The sequence below is a fragment of the Schistocerca gregaria genome, chromosome 8 (assembly GCF_023897955.1).
Source record: "Schistocerca gregaria isolate iqSchGreg1 chromosome 8, iqSchGreg1.2, whole genome shotgun sequence".
NCBI classification, from domain to species: Eukaryota; Metazoa; Arthropoda; class Insecta; order Orthoptera; family Acrididae; genus Schistocerca; species Schistocerca gregaria.
The window spans coordinates 330,917,537-330,942,827 of NC_064927.1; the positions used below are offsets into that span (position 1 = coordinate 330,917,537).

The 25,291-nt window shown below is 39.0% G+C and overlaps 1 protein-coding gene across 1 annotated transcript in view; it reads left to right on the forward strand.

Annotated features, from left to right (window-relative positions):
* LOC126284098 (NADH-ubiquinone oxidoreductase 49 kDa subunit-like) overlaps positions 1-25,291 on the forward strand; it is a 58,697-nt gene that overhangs the window by 18,769 nt on the left and 14,637 nt on the right. Inside the window, exons 3-8 of the mRNA XM_049982748.1 lie at positions 2,790-2,991; positions 8,256-8,443; positions 8,708-8,871; positions 8,974-9,093; positions 23,580-23,709; positions 23,812-23,908. Coding sequence (XP_049838705.1) covers positions 2,790-2,991; positions 8,256-8,443; positions 8,708-8,871; positions 8,974-9,093; positions 23,580-23,709; positions 23,812-23,908 — 901 coding nt within the window. The remainder of the gene's footprint in view (positions 1-2,789; positions 2,992-8,255; positions 8,444-8,707; positions 8,872-8,973; positions 9,094-23,579; positions 23,710-23,811; positions 23,909-25,291) is intronic.

Sequence of the window (25,291 nt, forward strand, 5' to 3'; positions counted from 1 at the left end):
TTATGGGGCATTGGGAAATGTGTGTGCTGCATGGAGAATAGAACACTGCCAGTGGTGTGATTTGTAAAATATTTTTGGAATTGCTGCTGGAGTAACTGGTAGGCATGATATCCAACCCTGCCCTTCTTCAAACTGGCATGTAGTGGCTCAGCTGGTTCAACTTCTGTGTGTTAGAGGTAGCGTTCCTGGGCTTTTGTGATTGTTGTGGGCACCCACTTTGTATGCTGGCTGAGTGTTCACACACAAACTGTGGTGCCCATGGGGAAATGACTGCTTGATAATCCTCATTCATGATTCTGTGACTGGAGGAGGTGGAGGTAAGTCCACAATTGTCTGTCATGTAAGATTTCACTTGGTTTCATCCCAGAGATCGATATTGCTCCTTTAGTACTTAAAAATGTGAATTTTCCATTGCCGGATTTAATCAAGTTCAAATTTTATGCACCGAATCACTATTTTTATGTCTTGTGGGCCGTGTGAGAAGAATAAGAATTCTGAACACTGCTTATGTGACCACGTTTCTCTAAGTAGAAGCAAATTTTGTTATTGCTTAGGACACCAAAAGCATGGGTACTGTACAAAATATTTGGTACAAGGAGGTAGTGAAACTTTTAGTACGTAACATTAAACGATAACAAGAATCCAAAATAAAGCCTGAGGAAGATTTGGAATCTCAAGAACACTATTGAGAAGTTGTTAGTTTATTTTGCTCCACAAGGGAGCCCTTGCATGAGACTGGTTATTTAAGTATTCTGTTCCTAATTATAACCCTCTTTCTTCTTGGCTGGACCAGTTGTTTGTCCTTTGTAGCTGTGCACTATGTGGAAACTGTGTAGCGTGTTTGCCAGTGCCTTTCAGTATCAAGTACATATTCAAAAGTTGTCACAATTATGAGAATTTTACCTATAAATAGATCCAAAAACCTTAATTTCTGAGTGCTCCCTTCTTTGCCAGGAGTGTGGTGGATAACGAAGTCCCTGATTAGGGAATAAGCAAGTGAATGTTTGAAGTGTTCATTGAGACAAACTGTAAAAGCAGTTCAGTCCTTCAAGATATGATGCACAGTCAGGGTACGACTTAGATTGCATTTTCTGACGATAGTAGTATTCTGATCTGAAAACATGGTGAGCATTTTCTGATTGATGTTCAGAAACCACTTAACCAATCCTGGAGAATGGCAGGCTATCGAGATCATCAAAATGCTTAGTTTCCTAAGAAGAGACTGCTTCCAAGACAACAAAGGAAAAAAGAATAGATTTCTGAAGATCATGATCATGCAACTTGAAAGTGGCAAAATTATGCTGTAGTTGACAAACGTACATTTTCCAGTCATTAATGCTGTCTTGAAATGGCACATGGTGTAACCACAGGTGTTGCTGAGGATATAGCTGACAATACTAATAACTGTTGATGCTGCACGAGATTGTATTGATAGTGTCACTCCTCATGAGATGCGAACTGTTGTTGCAGCAAGGTATTTGTTGTTAATGGTAGACCATCTCTTGATGGTCTCACTACTCTTGAAACTTTAGAAATTTTAGAGTTGTTGCATCCATTTTTTAGCACTGTGGGTTTGTATAGTCTCATCACCACTATAGGAACATGGTAAACGTAGCATTTATTAAACACGACACACAATAACAATTTACACAAGATAAGTCTCATTGGAAGTTCCATAGATGGTGTGATGTGGCATTCCTTATTGTTGGAATCACTAATAACTTGCAGACAACTAGTGCTACAACATTCATTTTTCATGGAGGTAAATATGACCCTTTCAGAGATTATTCCTTTTTCCAGGCCCTAAGTGATGTCATTCGCAGCGAACAGTAGTTGAAGATTTTAATGTTATATTTGTTTCAGTATTTTCCGAAGTTAATGCCCCTTGTACTCAACCATCAACGAAGCTTCTCCTGTGTCCAACATTTAGTTTCCAATTTTGTGTCACCCACATGTAATTTTTTTCCGTACATTTTTGTTGAGCTTTTTACATTTCTAAACAATTTTTCTGTTTGATGTGTATTATTCTGTTAACTTTCAATATTTTTGTCCTTACCTTGTTCTACCTTTTTTCAAATATGGGTAATTTTTCTGCAGTTTTTACTATCGCTCTACAAAGGCCATGCAATTCATTGAAGGGTCATGATGTCTTTTCTTACATCTTCTTTCCTTACATGTATAATACCCAATCCAAAACCTCTCTCATCTGGCCATTGTCTCTCATTGATTCCTAAAATATCGCTCTGCATCCTTTCACTTTTCCTTTGTGTGTTCTAGTTTCTCTCTACTCGGTTTTAGCAGCAAACATTCCAGGTGTCGCACTCTAATTAGCATTCACATTTGTCTGATAGTTCCTTGACAGTACCTCTCAAGTAGTCACTGATTTTAAATTTGAATTGGGAGGGGGGGGGGGGGGGACTACTTCACCCACAATTAAACTATCAGCAGCTGGACAAAGTAGTTTTTTTTTAATTTTATGGGTGTCTTTCAGTTACCTCCACTTTTCCTGGCTTGTGATGGACTAAACCCAAGCCTGGCCTCTGAAGAGAGTTCAGATACCTGATGTCCTTTTGATTCATATGTGGGATCCAGTTATATATCGAAACTACTCTGGGATTCATATACTGTAGAAATATTGGGCATATTTCATTTAATTAAAAAATCATTGTATCTACTGAGAGATGCTGCAATGAGGTGGTAGTTTCATGCTGTATAGTGGTGATATGCCTTAGTGCCCAGGTGTGTTAGAACAACAGAGTGGTAATAGTACTTAATTATTTTTGTTTCAGACTGTGGTTAGAGCAGATCCTCACATTGGCTTGCTGCATCGTGGTACAGAGAAGTTGATTGAGTACAAGACTTACACACAGGCTTTACCATACTTCGATCGTTTGGATTATGTTTCAATGATGTGCAATGAACAGTGTTATTCTCTGGCAGTAGAGAAGTTGTTGAACATTGATGTACCAAAGAGGGCAAAGTACATAAGAGGTTTGTAAGTGCGGCATCAAATTTTATTTGGATGTATTGAATGATAGTTCAGTTTAGAGATTATTGTGGGATCCAAAAATGACACCAAATTAAAAATGATGGGTATTATGAGTTACACAAAATCATACAAATTTTATGGTGTTGTTAATGTATTGGTTTAACATATAACTTATCAGTCTGTGTTAATGTGGACACAGTGTGACTGTGACACCAATGCATGCATTTGCACTCATTTGCTGCTGTCTCCCCATGTTGCAACATGACTGGGGCGATTAGTGATCTTGGTTGACACAGGTAAGGAGAGTAAGAAGCAATAGGATGATACATATGACTTTTTCTGTCCTCCTGCACCCAGTACCCAGACTCATATGTGATATCTCTATGAAAGACTGATGTGCAATACCTCTCCCATCCATCCATCCACCCACGCACCCACTACCAGCTTCTAGTCTGGATCCACTAGCTCTTCCTATCCTACAAAAGGCAGAGCTACCTGTGAGATTCACATCACCGGGGTCGATGAAGTCTGCAAAGTACTCAAGTTTCAACTGCAGGGTAGTCATGAAGATGTTAATCAATAAAATTGTCTCTGCAACCACTTCAGTGTTCTATTTTGACATTACAATGGATAAACTACCAATCCAAATGAATGGCTACCACCAAATAAACCACCCAGTAGTGGAGCTTCGTAGACCTCCAGCTGGGCGGCTTCCACACTGGCATTTCCCCCACCCCTCCATGCCTACCATTCTACATACCAAATGGCAGCTGGAGAAAACAAAAAAAAAAAAATAAAATAGGGAAATGTGCAAGCTTATGGGGCCAGTGGCTCCTCTTCCTAGCGGAAAGGTTCAGGGAGAGGAAGAGAGAGGTATGAAGGAAAAGAATAGGTGAGATTTAGAAAATGGGGAGAGTTACTGAACAGTTTCCCAGAACACTGGGTTGGTGGAGACTCGCCAGATGGGATAAGAAGGAAAGATTGACTGTTGGGGATGGTACCAGATGAGATTTGAAAACCTGCAAGCTTAAATGTGGAGGTTTAAGTGTACACCTTGTGCCTAAATTCATTCATCCTAACTGATAACTAGGCAATAGTCATACCAAAGTAAAAGATCGAACAGTGTTTACATGACAGCTGGTATGTAACGTGTTGTTTCGTAGGTGGCTCTTGCTTTGGTAGCATATGTGTTGCCAGTTACAGGTCTAGTATAGGTGGTGGTGGTGGTCACAACAAAACGGTACTCCATTTGTGGGCAAACCGTCAGGCAGAATGGACCTCATTTCACCCTTGTCAAAGCAGCTGATTAATATAGTTAAGACTAGGATAGTAGTGAGTGACAAGAGGTGTACTCCTAAGTTGTTTATAGGAGGGATCTGCAGCACCAGGTCTGGATGTGATGGCTCAGGAAATCTGATTTTGAACTAGGCTGGTGGGGTAATTACATCCAATCAAGGCTGAGGAGATAATGGGGCTGTAAAGAGCCTGCAGCTGAACAAATTTTTTGCTGCAAATGCCAAAGTTAGTGGGAGGAAAGGTTTGACATGAAAGGGATGGCAACTGTCAATATGCAAGTACTGTTGTTTGTTAATAAGTTTCTTGTGAACAAAAGTGTGTAGCTGGCACTCAGTGGGGGAAGAGGTCAGCATCAAGGAGAGTAGCATGGGATTCGGAATAGGACCATCCGAAATTGATTTTGGAGACGTTCTAGAAATTTTAACAAGTGAGCTCCACCATGAGTCCATATGGAAAAGATGCCACCAATGTATTGAAAGCATACTAGGGGCTGAAGACTTAAGGATCCCAGGAGAGCACCCTCCAAGTGACCCATGAAAACATTAACATAGGAAGGAGCCATCTTGGTTCCCATTGTCATGTCCCTAATCTGTTTGTATGTCTGCCCCACAAAGATAAAGTAGTTGTTAATAAGTGCAAAGTTGATTGAGGTGTGCAGGAAGGACATTGTTGGTTTGGCATCAGGCGGGAAAGGGGTGTCAGTGGTAACAAGCAAGGTGTGTGGTGGGAGTGGAACAGACACAGATTTCAGATGATCTAGGATTTGGTTGGTGTCTTTATAGGAGGGGAGTCTAGGTTTCAGGTGTTGATCAACCAAGGCAGATATACATTCAGTGGGTGCATTGAAGCCAGCAAGTATGGGATGGCCAAGGTGATTGGGTATGTGGATCTTAGGAAAAAGATAAAGGGTGGAGTATGTGATGTGGGTGGGATAGGAAGTTGTCTGGATTGAGGAGTTAGTCATTGGGAGGGGCCTGTGGTTTTAAAAAGGGACTGGAGGTCTATATCACAGGGATGGAATCTTGATGGCAGATGCTGTACATATATCTCTTGGAAAGCTGGTGTAGACTCTGGTTTACATATACCTCTCAGTCAAGTACCACTGTGGTAGATCTCTTGTCCACTGGGAAGATGATGATGGTCATCTGCTTCGAGGAACAAAGAGCCTGGATTCTTGCAAAGGACAGATTAGGGTCATGTTGTAGGGACCTAAGAAAGAGTTTTGAAGCAGTGCTTAATGTTAGGAATTCTTGGATGGCTTGGAAGGGGTCTCTCTTTAAACCTGCTTCTCCCTGCTGAGATTTACTCTCAGAGGCTTAATGTTGAAAGTTCCTGTTTTTACATGTAATCCTACTCTACAACAGTCTGTTGTACATTTTCAAATACAGAAATCCCTTGTAATTACCTGGCTAATCTGCGACCATAGTACTGACAAATGCTGATCAGTTACTACGTTTATTTAATGCAATTTGGAAAGTGAGACCCGCGTGTTGAGCTTGGGGTTTTTCTGTATGTGCATGTTGACTGAATGATCTGGGAGATGGCATTGCTACTGAACGGGACGGCACTCGTATTTGGCCATACTTGGTGCTCTTAATGCTTTGTCCATGCAGTGGATCACTCATAAGTGTTGGCTGCTCTTCGTGGAAGAAGACACCATGACAGTACAGAAGAAAGTCATGGAACAAGAGAGATCTGAGAGTATGGCTGCTGTTTACTGTTAACTTGATTCATTGCAAATGTTGTTGAAATATATTGTCAAGCAGACAGAGAATAGTTTGAATTGTTTCCTGTGTGTAAAAAGCCATCATAATATATGTGTTTTACAATAAAAGAAAATTCTCTAATTTAGTAGTGTGCAGAGTAGTAGTCTGTTGTTAAATTCTCAGTGCTCAGCAGTGTGTCAAAAAGGAAAAGAAGTCAGTGATTCGGGGCATACATAGTATAGCTGGATGTCAATTTGGGGGAGGAGAGGAAGAGAGAATTTTTTCAAATCAAGGCACAGGTAATAAGAACAAGGCATTTTGACATCAGCAACCTACCTTCCAACTAATGTATTGCACTACTCATTGAAAACTGTGACAGAAATATGCAGGAAACATTTCAACCTCTTGTTACTCATTGCTATCCTGGTCTTGAATGTATGGTTCCATTGTTTCGACAAGGCTATTGCTTTCTAAAATCATACCCTGAAATGACATCCATTCTGAATCCCCTGGTCTCCACAATATCCTGGTCAGACCCTGTGCTCCTTCTGCACCCATTTCCCTATCCTTTGTCTACTACCCCTGTGACTATCCCTGTTTTAAGGCTTGGCCTGTGCACCCTCCCACCACTACTTATACCAGCTTTGTAATTGGCAAAACATATACCATTCAAGGTAGGGTAACATGTTAAATGAAATGTCACACATCGTGTACCAGCTGTTGGTAAACACTGATCAGCCTTCTACATTGGTATCAGTACCATCAAATTATCTGGTAGGATGAATGGGCATAGACAGAGGATGTGCAACGGCTGCACACAATATCCTGTTGCAAAGCATACTCTGTAACATCACAGTCATGACTGTAGTGCCTATTTCACCACACATGCCATTTGGATTCTTCATCCTGACACCAGTTTCTCAGAACTCTGCAGGTGGGAACTGGCGTTACAGCATGTCCTTGGTTTTCGCCACCCACTTGGCCTTAATTTACATAATTTATTTGGTCTGATCATACTTTCCAGTAACTTCTTTTCTTCACTTGCTTTTAGTTTTCTAATCTTTCATTTTCTGACCTGCCTGTTTTTCCCCACCCCCACCTCAATGTGCTTAACTTGCCACTATTATTCTTACACAATATTTTGTCTTGCTTATTACCCAATCTTCCACCTTTAAGCTCTTAGGTTGTCAAATCTCATTTGGTGCTGTGCACAATGATGAGTCTTTCCTTTTCAATCCCATTGCAGCAAGTTGCTCCTGAACCAGTGTTCTGGTTGTCTTTTCTGTAACTCTCCACATTTGTTAAACCTGACCAACCATTTCCCTTCATTCCTCTTGAATCCTTCAGCCAGTAAAGGAGCCACTGGCTCCAAAAGTTTGCTCATATCCTAAAATTTTTGTTTGGTTTCCCTACCACCACTTGCTGAGTAGATATTTTACCTATCCAATTATATATTCAAAAATTATTTTCATTGATATATTAACCCTTAATTAAGTGAAATTACACAGTTCACAAGCTCTGATGCTTGTAAGAACTACAATGCAGTGCAGCACCATCACTTCATTTCTTATGGTAAACAAATGTGTTCTGTTAGTGTACCTGATGATATCATACTCAGATTAGTCGCATACTGGACTGGCAAAGACTTCTTGCAGATCAGTGGGTTCAGTAACTGAGAGCTGTTACAGTTTAGTCATGACAGACTCCAGTGTTCACATTCGTCGTCTTCAATAACATTGTGTAGGCACCACAGATTCACCCTCTACCTTAACTTACACATCAAGTGTTCCCAAGCAGAATGATCTCACTCACTCATAACCAGAAATGCCTATGCCTGTTAACTCATGCTGGTAAAATTTTAAATAAAATTACAATTCATATTGACGAAGTAATTTAACAATTGTATGAATTTGTTTTGTATAATAGCAGTGTGAATTAAAATATTTATGTAGATTTCCAAGTAGTTTACCTTTCTTTTGCTAATTCCTGACATTATACTGAGAGAAGTGTCCATTTGTGTTTTTAAATTAATGTAATGGTAGATAATTTCCTGTGGAATACTTAGTTCTGGCTCTCAGACTTTGTTGTTTAATTCCTCATTCTATCCCAGTTGCTTCTTCCTCATTCCTTCAGAGTAATATGTTTCCAGAAGGAACATTTTGTGATAACAAAATATTAAGACTTTCCAGCAAGCAAATATACTAATAAAACATTAATACTGTAATAAGCTTGAATTTTTTGTTGTTCTGCTGTTCTTTTTTTAGTTCTTTTTGCTGAAATAACTCGTTTGTTGAACCATATTATGGCTGTTGGTACACATGCATTGGATGTTGGTGCCCTCACACCTTTTTTCTGGCTGTTTGAGGAGAGAGAAAAGATGATGGAATTCTATGAAAGAGTATCAGGCGCACGAATGCATGCTGCATATGTTCGGCCTGGTGGTGTCAGTCAGGTGAGTTACAGTTTTAATGTACAGTGAAAATAGAGTAACATTCCTCTTCTCATCCTTAAATTTTTACGTCTGCTACATGATTGATACATTGTGAGACAGCTTAGTAGCAGAAAAATGTATAATTTTAACTGTGTTGTAATACAGGATTCACTTTGTGCTCTCTTCACAAGGTAGCTTACTTGATTGATCTCTAGATGTAAAAAATTTCATTGTGTTGCATAATGAACTGGTTACATTGACACAATTTGATATATAATATTCTAGGATCTGCCACTAGGTCTCCTAGATGACATATACGAATTTGCAAGCAAGTTTTCAGAACGTCTGGACGAAGTTGAAGATGTCCTTACAACTAATAGAATATGGGTTCAGAGGACAAGAGACATTGGAATCGTGTCAGCTGAAGATGCTCTTAACTATGGATTTAGGTATTTTCTGATGTGGAACATATTTCAGTACTTTTCAATAATACTTTGAACTTATTAGTGAAAATTTAACAAAAATATATATTTATTTATGTAATTTTTCAGTGGAGTCATGCTGCGTGGTTCTGGCATCAAGTGGGACTTGCGCAAAGCACAACCGTACGATGGTTATGAAGACTTCGAATTTGATGTTCCCATAGGAACTAAGGGCGATTGTTATGACAGGTAATGTAGTTAATATTTATTTATATTGGCATATTTTAACTAATTTTGAATAGTTTCTTATAGTCTGTTCCACATATTTCGAGTGTCATTGGAACTTCTTATTAATCGTTAATCTCTTAAGTAAAGTAACTCAATTTATTGTAGTGATTATGTTTAGTAAAACTTAAACACACAGTACAATATCTGAATAATAATCCCCCCTATATATTCTATGGCCATGTAATTTCATTTGATTGCTTGTTTGGCATAATTTGTGCTGTAGTTCATGTTGTGATATTGTTAAACATGTTTATGACAGGGGAACTGAAATACAGTGAAATCCTGATTTTACACTTTCAAGGGAATTTGAAAAACTTTGTAAAATCTGGCAGAATGTAAAATGTGAGAAATAACTTCTTAACTGGTAAAAGTTACATATGGGATTTCCCCTTGGATTTTCATTGTTTATGTATGATATGTGTACATAATAGGCATAAAAATAGTCATCAGGGACTCGTTTATTAAGAGTAAGGGTATCTGAATCTGAATTATGTAGTATATTTAACTCTAGAGATAACTGGAACTAGCAACTGACTGGGAAGTAGAAACATTTGACTTGATTTCATTCAGCATAATCGATGTTTTTGGAAAGCCTGCAGTTATGTCATTCATTATTTAAATAATGAAATACTGCATCAGTTATCCCCATATTTTTTCAAGCTTGGCATGACGTATTTCGAGAATTTATTCTCATTGTCAAGTGTAAAAGTATTTTGTGCTACATTTGCATATATGATGATCTGAACTGAGTAGACAGTGGCAGGATATAAAGCACAAATTGTTTCAACTTTTACTGATTCAGGTTTGTTGAGTAGAGCACCCTGTGTTGAGAAGAGCATCCTGTCATCAAGAAACATAACCGCATGACATTTGTAAACAGTACTTGAAGGCCAGTACTGTGCTAGCATAATTTTATCTCAGTTGTGTCAGTTTTTTCTCCACGAACATGGTTGCATAATGTGTAAATTGCAGGAAAATTACAGATGTGTTAACATGAAATCAGGTGTGAATTAACATAGGAAACTTGACTGGAGCAATGAAGAAAATGTCATGAACAGTGGGAAAACATTAATTCTGGAAACATAAAAGTGGGTTTACACTGTACCTTTAAGAATTAAACAGCTGATGTTTGTGCTTCTAATTGAGGGGGGGGGGGGGGGGGGGAATCCATCTCGTGTGTATGGCTGTTGTCTGGATAGGCAGGAATATGGGAAGTCCCTGGTGGGAAATAACCGATATAAGGGCAACAAGTGGTGAAAGAACTAAATGTACAGTGGTGATATCAGCCTGCTGAACCTTCAAAACTGTTGAGTCTTTTATCACACATACATACATACAGAGAGAGAGAGAGAGAGAGAGAGAGAGAGAGAGAGAGAGAGAGGGGGGGGAGGAAGGGGAAGGGGAAGTCTTTCGTTATTAAAAGTCAGTCTCTCTCTCTCTCTCTCTCTCTCTCTCTCTCTCTCTCTCTCTCTGTTTACTAGTTAGGATTGGAGAATGCTAAGTCCAACATACAGGAATAGGGGAGATGATAAACACATTGAGAGATAAGGAAAGAAAGGGCTGCAAGTAAGTGATAGAAATGAATACAGAAAAGAAGAAAAATAATATAGAATAAGTAGTGCAGTAAAATAAAAGGTATACCATGCTTATCTGACAGAAATTAAGAGCCCTCTTCTTCCATGTTAGTCATTTAAAATAAGAGTTTTCCTACATTCACATACCATATGGTAAATTGTAGCTATTGATAATGAGTTAAATCATGCATGTGACTTTAAAGTAGATGGAAGTAAGTTTTTTTCAGTTCATACAGCTAACTTAAGGTTAGTGGTCATTATATCTAGAATAAAATAAGTTTGTTATTGACAAACTGAAGTAAGGTGGTTCAGGATTGCCAACTAGTACACAGAATTCCATGTGCTTATGTGAACAATAATTGTGTACGCACTGCAGAGTGAAATTAGACATGTACTTGCAGACAGTTGCCATTGCCGTCGTCATTCGTGGGGGGAGGGGGGGGGGGATTAGTGGTGGTGGCAGTGGGAGCAGCTTTTTTCCATTGTACTGAGTGCATTGTTATTGTAATTATACATTTAAAGGTGTGTAACTCACATCTCATGCAACACCAGTCTTCACTTTCACATGGTGGATGTCACAAAGTAACTGAGTTGCCACTCACCCGTATAGTGGAGATGCTGAGTCACAGATAGGCACAACAAAAATACTGTCACAAATTATGCTTTTGGTCAGCGAGGCCTTCGTTAATATTGTTACATTCCATCCTGGATTATTCATTGTTTGAAAGTAACAAAGTTCCTAGTCAACCAGAGAAGACAACTGAAATTTTCCCTCATAATGAATCACTTTTACTGCTATTTGCATGCTCTCTTGAGCAGCCTTTAGAGTTGAATAAAATAATCATTTACTTAATTTCTTCTTGTACACTGAAAATGACATGCTACTCTAGTGGAGTGAAGTTTAGCTTACAGCATCCCTTGTCATTTGTTTTCCTTTTGCCATTGTAAATTGTAACTTTGGTTAATCAGAATTTGTTAAATTTTAGCGTGTCAAGAAGTTCTTCAAAATAGGGTGTGGTCTTGTGTTCAGGGTTGTAAATAATAAAAAAAATTCACAAAAATGAAAAATAAATATAGTTTAGGAAGAAACAGGAATTATTTTGAAGCCATCAAGAAGAGAAAGGGAATACTAGGACAGTGTGGAAATAATGAACAAAGAATAGTCAAGGTTCAGGCAGTGTGTTTTGGAACCAAAAGACCTATGGCCTCCACCTGTGTAGTTCACAGAAGGTAATATGTATGTCCAGTGATCATAAATCACTTATTTAATATGACCAATGTGTTCATTCCAAATTATGCTCCTATTTCATATACTAGACATATTTCAAAATTTCTCATTATTAGCAGTCTCTTATACAAAACTGAAAAATATTTTCTATTAGAACATAAGAACATCACAATTTTAAAAGCAAGATGATTGTAATGGAGTCACTTACAATGGTAGAAATGAATCAGAAATGACTCAGTACATAAGTCTAGAGATATACTTGGGTGCAAATCTTGCTCTGGAATATAAGGGAAAATGTGGCATACAAAACTTTGGAAGTGCTAGAAAGTGCATAAATCCAACTTGATTACTCCGATATAAAGAGAATTCCACTCTTGTCCTTTTATACTCCCATGCATCAATACAGACACCAACTAGTAAACAATAAATAGATATGCATAAGCAAAGAAATTAACTAAAAAAAAAGAAAAGAAGTTAATGACATAGCAGAAGTAATGGCAGATGGCGAACAAATTAGTTTTGAAGTATGAATTGCTTAACATACAAAGTTTTTCTGCAAATTATCTTCCAAAAAATAATTTTTTATTGATGAAAAAGGCCGTATAGTGAACGACATCACATATACACATACAAAGCTAGCTTTTAAAGCCCCAAGTAATGAGTTCCAAATCTTCAAAGATTACCATCAATAAAATTGTGAGTGTACTTGTGCACTGGACTTAGACTGAATGTTCTGAAACTTGAAATCATTTTCTCATTTCTGTGTAGCTATAAAGTCTAACCATGTATTTCACAATGGTTTCCTGTGAACATAGATCTTGGAGCAAGTAGCTGGAACACAGTGGATGTATTTATCTCGTAGCGTTAGAGAGCATTTATCACTCAGCTGTGAACTGTTGTCACTTTCAGTCTCTAATAAAGTAACATCACATTCTCCTTCCCTTTCTGAGCCACTAAATTCAGTATCAAACTCAGGATCACTATATACAGGTACTCTCTTTCGAAAGCATTGTCTAAAGAATACAGGTCAAAGGCTGAATGTGCACATTTTGTCGTGGAGTATCCGAATCTCCACGCAGTAAGTACAGTATCTAGTGGCAGACACTTCAACCAAATGACAACAGCAAGGCAACAAACATAGGAGGGATGCTCTCTAGCAGCTGAAATCTTTAACTATCATTGCTGAAACAGAAGTAAAAAAAGATTTTGTTTTTTCATATGTCTGTTCTTAAGTTGCCTGAATGTAATTGAGGATTTAAGTTTGTCAGAATAATAAAAACAAGGCTAATTCGTGATTTCATATTATGGGGTCAAAAAAAAAGAAAGTGTGCTTAGGTGTCTTTGTGTTTCAGTGCAGATGATTACATCTGGGGAAGTAGTAAAGCTAGAATGGTGCTATAATTGTCACATTTCATAAGCAAGAAGACAAACAAGGTGCATACAAAGACAAGAGAAAAAAATTCCTGGATTTTTCCCAGGTTTCCCGGTTAAAAATAAACTTTTTCCCGGGTGAAAACACACTTTTTCCATGTTAAGTGACAGTGTATTTTCCCTCAAAACTTATCAATCATTTGAATGGTTATGGTTTTATATGCGGGCATAGAATTTTCTGGAACTTTAGAAAACGAAACTCAGGGAAAAAGACACGCTTTGGAAATATCTTTGATATGCAGCAACATGTACACTGTGTATCTTCGTATTACTAAAGTATACATTGGAATTCCACCAAACACCGCATGTTACTTTCCGAATCATTGAAATCGAGATTGTGATGTGCTTTTGTAAGTTCATGTCATGTGATCTCGCCAGCTGATGACAGCGGATATGCAGAGCATAGGACATGTGATGGTCAGCCAACAGCAACATCACTGATAAGTAGCACTAACACACAAACATGGAAAGTTAATAGTTTAACTTAATATACATAGTGTTGCTACAAGAAAAGCAAAGCTTCCACAATAATTTTGGTCTCTAAGGGTAATAAGCTGCAAGGGAAGCTAAGCTTTCACATACAATGTTGATCTTTTCTGCGCGTGTTACACTTTAAGATATATCACACAAATGTGCCAGTAAAATTTTTAATAATGACATAACTGTCTGATCTTCAGGATTTGAAATTCTTCTAAATGGCTGATGATCATAGAATTGATTTTTAAATGAGAGTCAAACGCTCTGTGATTTAAGAAATTCATGGTACAGTCTCGCAAGTAGTTCAACTTAAGTAAAAGGATATTTACTTTGAAAGTAACGCTTTTCAGACTACCATTTTCCCGCATCTTGTTAGAAACAGGTTCGTTTCAGCAGTTGCCAGAGAGCGCAGATAACAGGCGACATCGACACTGCGCTTGCACATCTACCATGACGTAGGAAGCCCGTATGTACGTACGTGTAAAATATTGAAACATCATACATTATGTCATAAAAGAAACAAGACATCAGAGGATACTCCAAGAGCACCGGAATTTCGTGAACCATACTAAAACGTGCACATTTAAAGTGTGTACTTAAAGTGCACATTCTTATGTCCAGATTCCCAGTGAAGTAGACCTTGACCTGATATTAAGCTTTTCAGTACGGTTTTCGGAATGTAAATTTTCCTGGAGCACCAGTACTGTATTATCTCCATGTTTGGTTATTTATTATGGCATAGCACCATACATGCTAGAAGATGAAAACATGCACATGAAATGCGGCGGACAGTTGAAACTAGCCAGTGCTGTGGAATTAACCATTTGGTTTCAAATACATTGACTGCCTCTGTGGAAAAGGTTAATAAAAGTCAAATTTCTTTAGCAAACAGACAAAAATAACTTCATTGTTCTGCAAGGTGAGTAATGCTTGACTGTCAGAAAGGTGGAAATAAAATAAAATCTGAAACTAATAACATATTTTAGCCCTCCGTAATTATGTGAATGTATTTTAATTCACTCGATAGCTCCTGGCCACAGATATCCATTTTTTCATTTGATGTGAGAGTAAATGAAAGGGAAACATCAAAATCACTAAATGTAAACACAGGTCATGTGGAGACTACCCACTATAACTCCGGCTGCTCTGCACATCAGCCCCGGATCCACAATATTTGCGAACCGGGTCAATACTAAAAAAAAAAAAATTGAATTTTCAAAAATATGTTCATCTTGTAGCACACACATCTTTCTGAAAAGTCTGAAACATAAAATATATGTGTTCGAGGAAATGTAATACATGTTATTTGGTCTTAAGTGTGCCAAAGTGCAGTGCCATGCCTCTTCATACAGTGTTCTTGTATCACACGTCACTGTATTTCGCTCTGTGGAATTGAAACGCGTATGTTTTGTAATAGATGCCATCAAACTATATTCAGGACAGTGGAAATTGAAATGTCTGCGAAAAACTTGCAATTAATAGCAGATAGGATTGTTTGTAATTGGGAGAACAAGAACTCTTCAGAAAATTTGCACTATTTATTGCCTGTTAGCTAATAACTTGTTGTTTTGTGTGACATGAAATTAAATATAGGATACATAAAACCAATGAAGACAAGGGACAAGCAAGAAAGTATACATTTCTTCAGTCGTTAGCTCCTAGCATTTTTTTCTCTCTAATCTTGCTACAGCTTTACATGGCGTGCTTTCCTTTCTGCGAAAGAATCTATTACCTCATCAAAGTTCATCAAACGTTTTGCTACATGAAAAATCAAAATTCGTTATCTAATACTGAAAAAGCTGTTAATACAAATAATACCCAAGACTGGTGTGGTTTCTCGATCTGATTACGTCTATTTTGTCACTTTCTGCTAGTTAAAACAAAATAGGCCTTTCTAATATTGCAGCAATTTTTGCACAGCAAATAAACAAGACTGTTTTGGCACAAATGGTCATTTTTATAACACGATAGAATATAATTCATGAAGTACCAGTATCAAATGCCTACAAGGCCTACTACAAGCAAAAAGCTCTATGTTAGGAAATAGTTTCATATTTCATTCACACGCACCAGTTTCTAAAGCATGAGATCGAATAACAGTATTATGAATTTTTTATATAAATTTGGAATCGTCTTATTCTTCTATAATATGTGTGATGTCCCCGTTTCTTCTCCTTTCTCGTTCAAACAAACGATCTTGTCATCACCAATTCTGTAGCTATCTCTGCCATTGTCAAAACTTGTTCGTCGATTAACTTCACTAACCCTACCAGAATCACCAGTTTAGTTATCCCGCGATTATTCTCCAGTTAGGTGTTGTTGTTACATGTTCTTACAACACGTTTTCCGCATTAATTCCAGAATAGAACTTACGCGGCTGCTAGCCAGATACTGCACAACTGGTCCTTACTAGTGTAGCGATCTGGCCTAAAATTTTCTGTAAAAATTTCATTTCCTTGGATACACCGAGAAGGATAATATGTAATCTTTCTTGCCTGTTATTCCTGTTAGTTGTTTATTTCCATTCTGGTAGTCTGAATTTATGGATTTCGCTAGTAATTATAACAATACCGATCGTTCGCAAACCCAATCAACCACATAATCAGACAGTGATTGGCATTCATCCATTCGGCTTTACTCTGCTCAACTCGTATAGCCCCGTCCCCTTTTGTCTGCAGAAAGTTTATTTCTAGATGCGACAAGGATTCTCCTGACAGAAACATCACATACACTATACACGCATTCAAACATCAGCTTATGATTCATTCAGAAATCAATTAAAATGTGTTCAAAAAATGACAGGGTTGCGTTTCAAAATCATATGAATAATCGATAGAACAACGTGTGCTGGATGCTAGGAGCTTTGTGAAACAAGACTCTCTTTTTTTTTTATTATATATATATATATAAAAAACAAAGATTCCCAGACTTACCAAGCGGGAAAGCGCCAAGTTTACAAACATTTCGTGTAAACTCGTGAATACTATTTCACAGCTTCAGTTCCTTTCACCCTTTACACAACCATCTCCGTTTTTTTCCAACAACTTTCGTTTTATTTCCATTCCCGTTTTTCCCACAAAACCGATCATTTTTTAGCAGCTTCCCACAGGTTTACACGTTATTATTTCTTCATCAAACAATTGTTAACCTCATTATCATAACCTGCCAGTACATAACCAGTCCTTTGAATACATTTACACACATATTCTTCGAGATTTTATTCGAAAATTTTTTTCGAATTTTATTTTTTCGAAACTTTTTTCGATAAAATTTTTTTCGAAATTTTCTTGATTTTTCCCACCCTTTAACATGATCTGGAGACAACATAACTACCCAACCTTTGCACCCGTTGTTGTTCACCAACCTAAGTTCAGCACATGATCAACATAGCTCATCTCAAACCAACACTTTTTCGACTTTTTTCACACCTTTATCTCTCCCTATATAAATCTCTCTTTACTTTCACTTTAACCTCATATTACCCTTTCCACCTACTAATACCATGTCAACCTCACAACATCCCTACAACAACCCCATTAAATTTTATTTACATTCCCTCCGCAAACATGCCTTCACCCTAGCCAGATTACGCTCCCATATTTTATTTACGCAGGCTTGTCTGACATTTGGCATTACTCCCAAAGGCCTCACACTTAAAGTTCCCATCTTTGGCTGCAATCCTTCTTTCCATCAGTCCTTATACCAGTTCCAAACAGCACAATCCATAGCCCTCACCCGCCTAATCCTTCACCTATACATCGACTCGGCCAATGAACACACCCATCAACTCCTATCCCAAATCAAAGTCCTCAATCTTTCCTCTCCCACATCCACACCGGCTGTACATAGCACCCTCCTACAGGCCAACCGCAAATTAGAACCACATGCCACCCTCCACCTCAAAAAACTATCCATCTCCTGGTTTCCCACCTCCGGAAAGGCAACTCACTCACCCTCCACAACCTTTCCAACAAACCTCAACCTCCTCTCATTGCACACAGACCCAGTCTCTCCCATCTACTCAATCTCCCACTTCCAGCTCCACTCCCCCCAACACCTCAAAATTCTAGTCAACACAATCTGGAACCACAACACCCCAATTCAGTAGTTAACCTTTCCTCCAAACCCCTCTCCCAATCCGAAACCTCTGTCCTATCCAAAGGCCTCACCTTCAGCCCCACTCCCAGGTTCAACCAAACTGCCCTTGTCAAGGATTTACTGTCCTACACTCGTAGTCTCTGCTGGAAATATCACTTTGCCACGAAGAAAAACAATCCTGATCCCACTCCTAATGATCCAACTCCCCAAGACACTATCCAAATTGAACCCTGCCTGCAACAGTTCCGTCCTCCATCACAGCGGGACCCACCTCCTCTTCCTCAAAATCACCCTCTCCAAACCTTCCAGGAATTTCTCACTTCCAGCCTTGCCTCTCAATCTTTCTTGAAAAACCTTAATCCTACTCCCAACATCACCACAGCCGAATCCCAGGCTATCCGTGATCTGAAAGCTGACCGATCCATCATCATTCTTCCGGCTGACAAGGGTTCCACGACCGTGGTACTTGATCGTCGGGAGTATGTGGCTGAGGGACTGCGTCAGCTTTCAGACAACTCTACATACAAAGTTTGCCGAGGTAATCCCATTCCTGACGTCCAGGCGGAGCTTCAAGGAATCCTCAGAACCTTAGGCCCCCTACGAAACCTTTCACCTGACTCCATCAAACTCCTCACCCCACCGACACCTCACACTCCTACCTTCTACCTACTTCCTAAAATTCACAAACCCAAACATCCTGGCCGCCCTATTGTAGCTGGTTACCAAGCCCCCACAGAACGTATCTCTGCCTACGTAGATCAACACCTTCAACCCATTACATGCAGTCTCCCATCCTTCATCAAAGACACCAACCACTTTCTCGAACGCCTGGAATCCGTACCCAGTCTGTTACCCCCGGAAACCATCCTTGTAACCATTGATGCCACTTCCCTATACACAAATATCCCGCACGTCCAGGGCCTCGCTGCAATGGAGCACTTCCTTTCACGCCGATCACCTGCCACCCTACCTAAAACCTCTTTCCTCGTCACCTTAGCCAGCTTCATCCTGACCCACAACTTCTTCACTTTTGAAGGCCAGACATACCAACAATTAAAGGGAACAGCCATGGGTACCAGGATGGCCCCCTCGTATGCCAACCTATTTATGGGTCGCTTAGAGGAAGCCTTCTTGGTTACCCAAGCCTGCCAACCCAAAGTTTGGTACAGATTTATTGATGACATCTTCATGATCTGGACTCACAGTGAAGAACAACTCCAGAATTTCCTCTCCAACCTCAACTCCTTTGGTTCCATCAGATTCACCTGGTCCTACTCCAAATCCCATGCCACTTTCCTAGACGTTGACCTCCATCTGTCCAATGGCCAGCTGCACACATCCGTCCACATCAAACCCACCAACAAGCAACAGTACCTCCATTATGACAGCTGCCATCCATTCCATATCAAACGGTCCCTTCCCTACAGCCTAGGCCTTCGTGGCAAACGAATCTGCTCCAGTCCTGAATCCCTCGACCATTACACCAACAACCTGAAAACAGCTTTCGCATCCTGCAACTACTCTCCCAACCTGGTACAGAAGCAGATAACCAGAGCCACTTCCTCATCCCCTCAAACCCGGAACCTCTCACAGAAGAACCCCAAAAGTGCCCCACTTGTGACAGAATACTTCCCGGGACTGGATCAGACCTTGAATGTGGCTCTCCAGCAGGGATACGACTTCCTAAAATCCTGCCCCGAAATGAGATCCATCCTTCATGAAATCCTCCCCACTCCACCAAGAGTGTCTTTCCGCCGTCCACCTAAGCTTCGTAACCTCTTGGTTCATCCCTATGAAATCCCCAAACCACCTTCCCTACCCTCTGGCTCCTACCCTTGCAACCACCCCCGGTGTAAAACCTGTCCTATGCACCCTCCCACCACCACCTACTCCAGTCCTGTAACCCGGAAGGTGTACACGATCAAAGGTAGAGCCACATGTGAAAGCACCCACGTGATTTACCAACTGACCTGCCTGCACTGTGATGCTTTCTATGTGGGAATGACCAGCAACAAACTGTCCATTCGCATGAATGGACACAGGCAGACAGTGTTTGTTGGTAATGAGGATCACCCTGTGGCTAAACATGTCTTGATGCACGGCCAGCACATCTTGGCACAGTGTTCACCGTCAGAGTTATCTGGATACTTCCCACCAACACCAACCTATCCGAACTCCAGAGATGGGAACTCGCCCTTCAGTATATCCTCTCTTCTCGATATCCGCCAGGCCTCAACCTCCGCTAATTTCAAGTTGCCGCCGCTCATACCTCACCTGTCTTTCAACAACTTCTTTGCCTCTGTACTTCCGCCTCGACTGACATCTCTGCCCTTACTCTTTGCCTTTAAATATGTCTGCTTGTGTCTGTGTATGTGCGGATGGATATGTGTGTGTGTGTGTGTGCGAGTGTACACCTGTCCTTTTTTTCCCCTAATGGAAGTCTTTCCACTCCCGGGATTGGGATGACTCCTTACCCTCTCCCTTAAAACCCACATCCTTCCCTCTTTCCTGACGAAGCAACTGCCAGTTGCGAAAGCTCGTAATTCTGTGTGTGTGTTTGTGTGTTTTGTTCATGTGCCTGTCTGCCGGCGCTTTCCCGCTTGGTAAGTCTTGGAATCTTTGTTTTTAATATATTTTTCCCATGGGGAAGTTTCTTTCTATTTTATTTATATATTTATATTTATATATTTTCCCCCTCTCAAGAATATGAATTTGGCGCCCCCTTTTCCCAGTAGCATCTAGATGTTTGCAGTGACTGCTTGCACAGCCAACAGCCACATTCCTGTAGCCAGAAGTGGGAGAATCTACTACTAAACTGTGCATGTGCATGAGCCCACTCATAACTGCTAAAATGAATCTGATGTAAACAGTTGTGACTTCACGCTCATCAGAGGCAATTTGTTGTTATGAAGCATTGCATTGTCTTCCTAAAACCTCTGACACATTTTGCTGTTGGCAGATGCTTGCATGAGCACTGTTTGTTGTTGTTGTTGTATATAGCCCATTTTCTTTGCAATTTAAGTTATTTTCGTTTTTTTCTCTCGTTTATGTTTTATTGTTGAAGTACTATTCTGCAGTAGTGGCACACAGTAATCTCCTTCGAATATTGATTAATACCAGTCAAAATTACAGAAATATAACTGAAAACTAAAACAATGAAAAATTCCTGGATTTCTAAAAAAAATCCGGGTTTTTCCCAGTTTTCTCCTAGATGAAAAAATTCCCAGGTTTTTCCCGGATCTCCCGGTTGTCCTGGGTCGTATACACCCTGACAAACAAGTTATTAGTAATAGGTTTATAATTACTTTCACTAAGTGTAATGTGCAATCTATCCTCTAAAATCATTACCAAACACATGGAAAAAACATAGTTTTAGTCAGATAAAGGAACAAGCTGGTTTTAGGTGTGGATGTCGCACAATGGACCATTTGCAAATCTTGAATGAAATCATAGAATAGAGTAAAGAGTATGACTGACCAGTTAGTTTGTCTAAGATTCATACTTTTGAGAACTTTGACTCAATTTCAACAAAATGCCGTAGTAACCTTCCTGGATGTTTCTCTTGCTTTCTTGGCCATATTAGATGCAGACCGGTCTGCATTGGCTATCCTAATTTTATCGCAATGTTGCAGCCCAGTGATCATATTTTTACTAGGATCAATTCCCAGCTTTTTCAGTACCTAACACTTTTAATTGATATCACATTTGACACATTTGAATGTAATAACAGCATCATGAACCCCTAGTTTCATTGTATGCATGTCTACAAATACAGTTTTAGGAAGGCGGTTCCAAATTATGCTGTTGAAACATTCATTTGGGTTCTGTATCTGCCCATGCAGACACTTCCTTAGAAGGTCAGGATGAGCCAAGTCTCTGAAAATGTTTAATTGCTGTAGTAACAGCAGCAGGAAGAGAATGCTGGTGAAAATAAGATTCTTCAGTTGTTGAGCCCTATTGTATTTGCACCACGAATTTTCTCCTGATGGACACACTCCATGACGTGCCTTGTAATCAGTAGAGGACTTACGGAAGAATATGGCCCAAACATCTCTCTTCATTGCCTCCAGATGTTCTTTATTTCTCCTAATTGCCTGTCCATAGTATACCTACAAGTTTTCCATAACAACTACTCACAATCACACTTGAACAAAACTAACCGCGTGTTTGAAAGTGTGTTATTAACAAACAGCAGAAACAAAAGATTACTGACCGTTGCATTCCAAGGATAGCCACCACACACTCTGGTGGGGGGAAACACACAGCTTCATTTTGTGGATGAAATTGCACTGTTTATCTCTAGTGCAAACAGAGCACGACAATGAACAGAGGAATTTGATAGAGAAAATTGGAAGTAGACCTGAAAATCCATTTAATAAAGCTAAAATAATGTGCAATGAATACATTGAAAATAATAAGGCAGAGGATTTGTCTGTAGGGCTGTTCAGTAGCTGACTGAATTGACAGGACAAGAAATGAAGATATGAGTAAAAGTGGCCAGGAGTATTTTTGGTAAACTAAATAGGGCATTTATTGTTTGGTTTGTCTGAAAGAGAAAGTTTACAATCGGTCTATTTACCAATTTTACTTATTGACAGTGGATTACGGACTTCTGATGATGTGAAAATCAGGTTTAGTCTTGTATAAGAGACAGGTGCATGTTTGGAATTACTGAGAGAGGCAGAAAACAAACAAATGGATCAGAGAAAAGACTGGAGCAGGAAACACAATGGTAACTTTAATAAAACCATATGGATGACAGACGGATGAAGTTCATGTATATTCAACTTGACACCTGTACATTGTGGAAAATCAGATGTTGATTTTCATACAGGACACAAATAGTAATTAATGTGTACGGTAAAAGCCTCTGTTGAAATTATTTCTTCAGCTGTGTGTTCAAAACTACCCAACACAGTATTTAATATCTAGTTCTCATGCATGTCCATCTGTCCTCAGTACATTGTTGTGTTGGCAAACAACAAAAGTTTTATACTGCATTTATCTCTACATTGAGAGGCTTACAAGTCTCACTGAGATTTCTCATTTGTCTCCATTCAGGACCGGAATCACCAAGGACTTCTTGAGATACTCGAAGTAGAGCAATCATTGCAGCGCTTAATTTTTAAGCTGAGCGTTGTGATGATGAACATTTGAGTGATAGGGAAAAAGACGTACTAAACTAGTGTGTGCATTAATGTTCAGAGTTGTAGTGGGCCACACAATCAGAAAAAATAAATAGTTGCATGTCAAAGAATTTGACTAGAAATGCAGTTAATATTTAGAAATGCAGTTAATATTATGTTTTACAAATGTGGTTCCAACATGTCAGATTGACTCCTAATAATCACATGTATTGGTTTTGTGGACAAAAACCAATAAGTAGAATAATAATTTTTTGAAAAGTACTGAAGAATAATATTTTAGTGTGTTATTCCCTTGTAGCTTGAAAAATTTCTTAATCTTGTGTGTTGAGAAATTGTTTCAGGTGATGTACTCGTATATTTCTTTCACGTATGCTAATGAAGATACTGTTACTACTGTTGCAGTCACAACAGCAATTTGTGCCATACTCACTTTAGTAGTTTTTCAAGATACGTTATTTATTCCTCTTCATATGGTGTGATTATCTGTCACAGATACTTGTGCCGAGTGGAGGAAATGAGGCAGTCTCTCAGGATTATCGACCAGTGTCTTAATAGGATGCCACCAGGAGAAATTAAAACTGATGACATGAAGGTAACACCACCTTCAAGAGCAGAAATGAAGGTGGGTAATTTTAAGATATTTTTGTCCTCCTTTTTATGAGACAATTGTAGGAGGCATTTGGGATAAAGTCTAATAACGTACTCTTGTCATCCTATGTTGCAGACGTCAATGGAAGCTTTGATTCATCACTTTAAATTATTCACACAGGGATATCAGGTGCCTCCAGGCGCCACTTACACAGCAATCGAAGCTCCTAAAGGTAAATTAAATAAAAAGAAAAAAAAAACCTTATTTTGCTTCATAGTGAGGGTGTAGCACAGAGAAGCTTAAGTTAAAAAACAAATGAGGCACATATTTAGCAGTACTGTGTGATGCAGTAAGTAAATTTATTTGGAACCCAAGTGATGAACACCAGTGCTTTACAAGGTTTGGTTCTCCTTCCTCAGTTTGTGAGTATAACTAGACTTTTGTGTGCTGAACAAAGCATTGCCAAAATGTGAAAGTATCATGAATGAAAGTAACATGAAGTAAAAATACAAGCATCTCCTGTAAATTGAAGATAAACCATTTTCATTTGTGCTCTTGACACACACTGATTCAACAGGACTGAAACTTGCACCAATTTAAAAACTTTGATGTAAAAGTTAGGGAATTTTCAGAAATTATGAAATGTGAAGAAGACAGGTTGTGGTATACAAATATTAAATGGAATGATATTTCTCTTCACAAATCATATTGAGAGGTGTAAGCTATATGTCCCAATAAGGGATATCAGTAACTACTTCAAATTTAATTTTTAACCTAAACAGCTGTTATTTTATTAAGGGAAGATCACACACATTACCAAGAACTTAACGTTGATCGGTTAAATGTATAATACTTTATTAATAACTTTAAATGTAAATCCTACTGAGGTTGAAACTCCTTGGCAGATTATAACTCGGTGCCGGACCAAGACTTGAACTGGGGACATTTGCTTTCAAGGGCAAGCGCTCTGACTGACTGACCCACCCTTACAATTTTATTTCCACAAGCAAATCATCACCTACTTTCCAGACTTTGCAGAAATACTCCCACAAAACTTGCAGGGCTAACATTCTCGGAAGAAAGAATATTGCCGAAACATGGCTTAGCCACAGTCGCAGGCAAATGCCCTGATTTTGAGTTTCGGTCTGGCACACAGTTTTAATCTGGCAAGTAGTTTCAGATCAGTGTGCACTCTGGTGCAGAGTGAAAAATTGATTCTAAACAAGAGAGCTTGTTTAAACCCTTATAAAAACATACAAAATCTTTTAACCTTGAATATAAAGTTACTGTGATAAAAATGTATTTACTTATTTCTTTTGGTTTAGTCAAAGTTACAACTTACACATTTTGCTTTGAACAAATTGTTGTGGATGTGTGCTAGCCACAGGTCTTTCTTTTCCCATCGTTCTGAATAAACACATACTGTTTAAATCCCTTAGGTGGTGAATTAGAAGTATTTCAATGTTAACTGCGTTAGTACAACAAATAACTAATACTGAGTGTTAACTATTGAAATTTGTTGTTTGTGTGCAATTACCCATTGTGGTGCTAGTGTTTGGTGGGTTATTGATGGAGTGGGCTATGGAAGGCATGGAGGAGGGACTGGGGGTGGGTG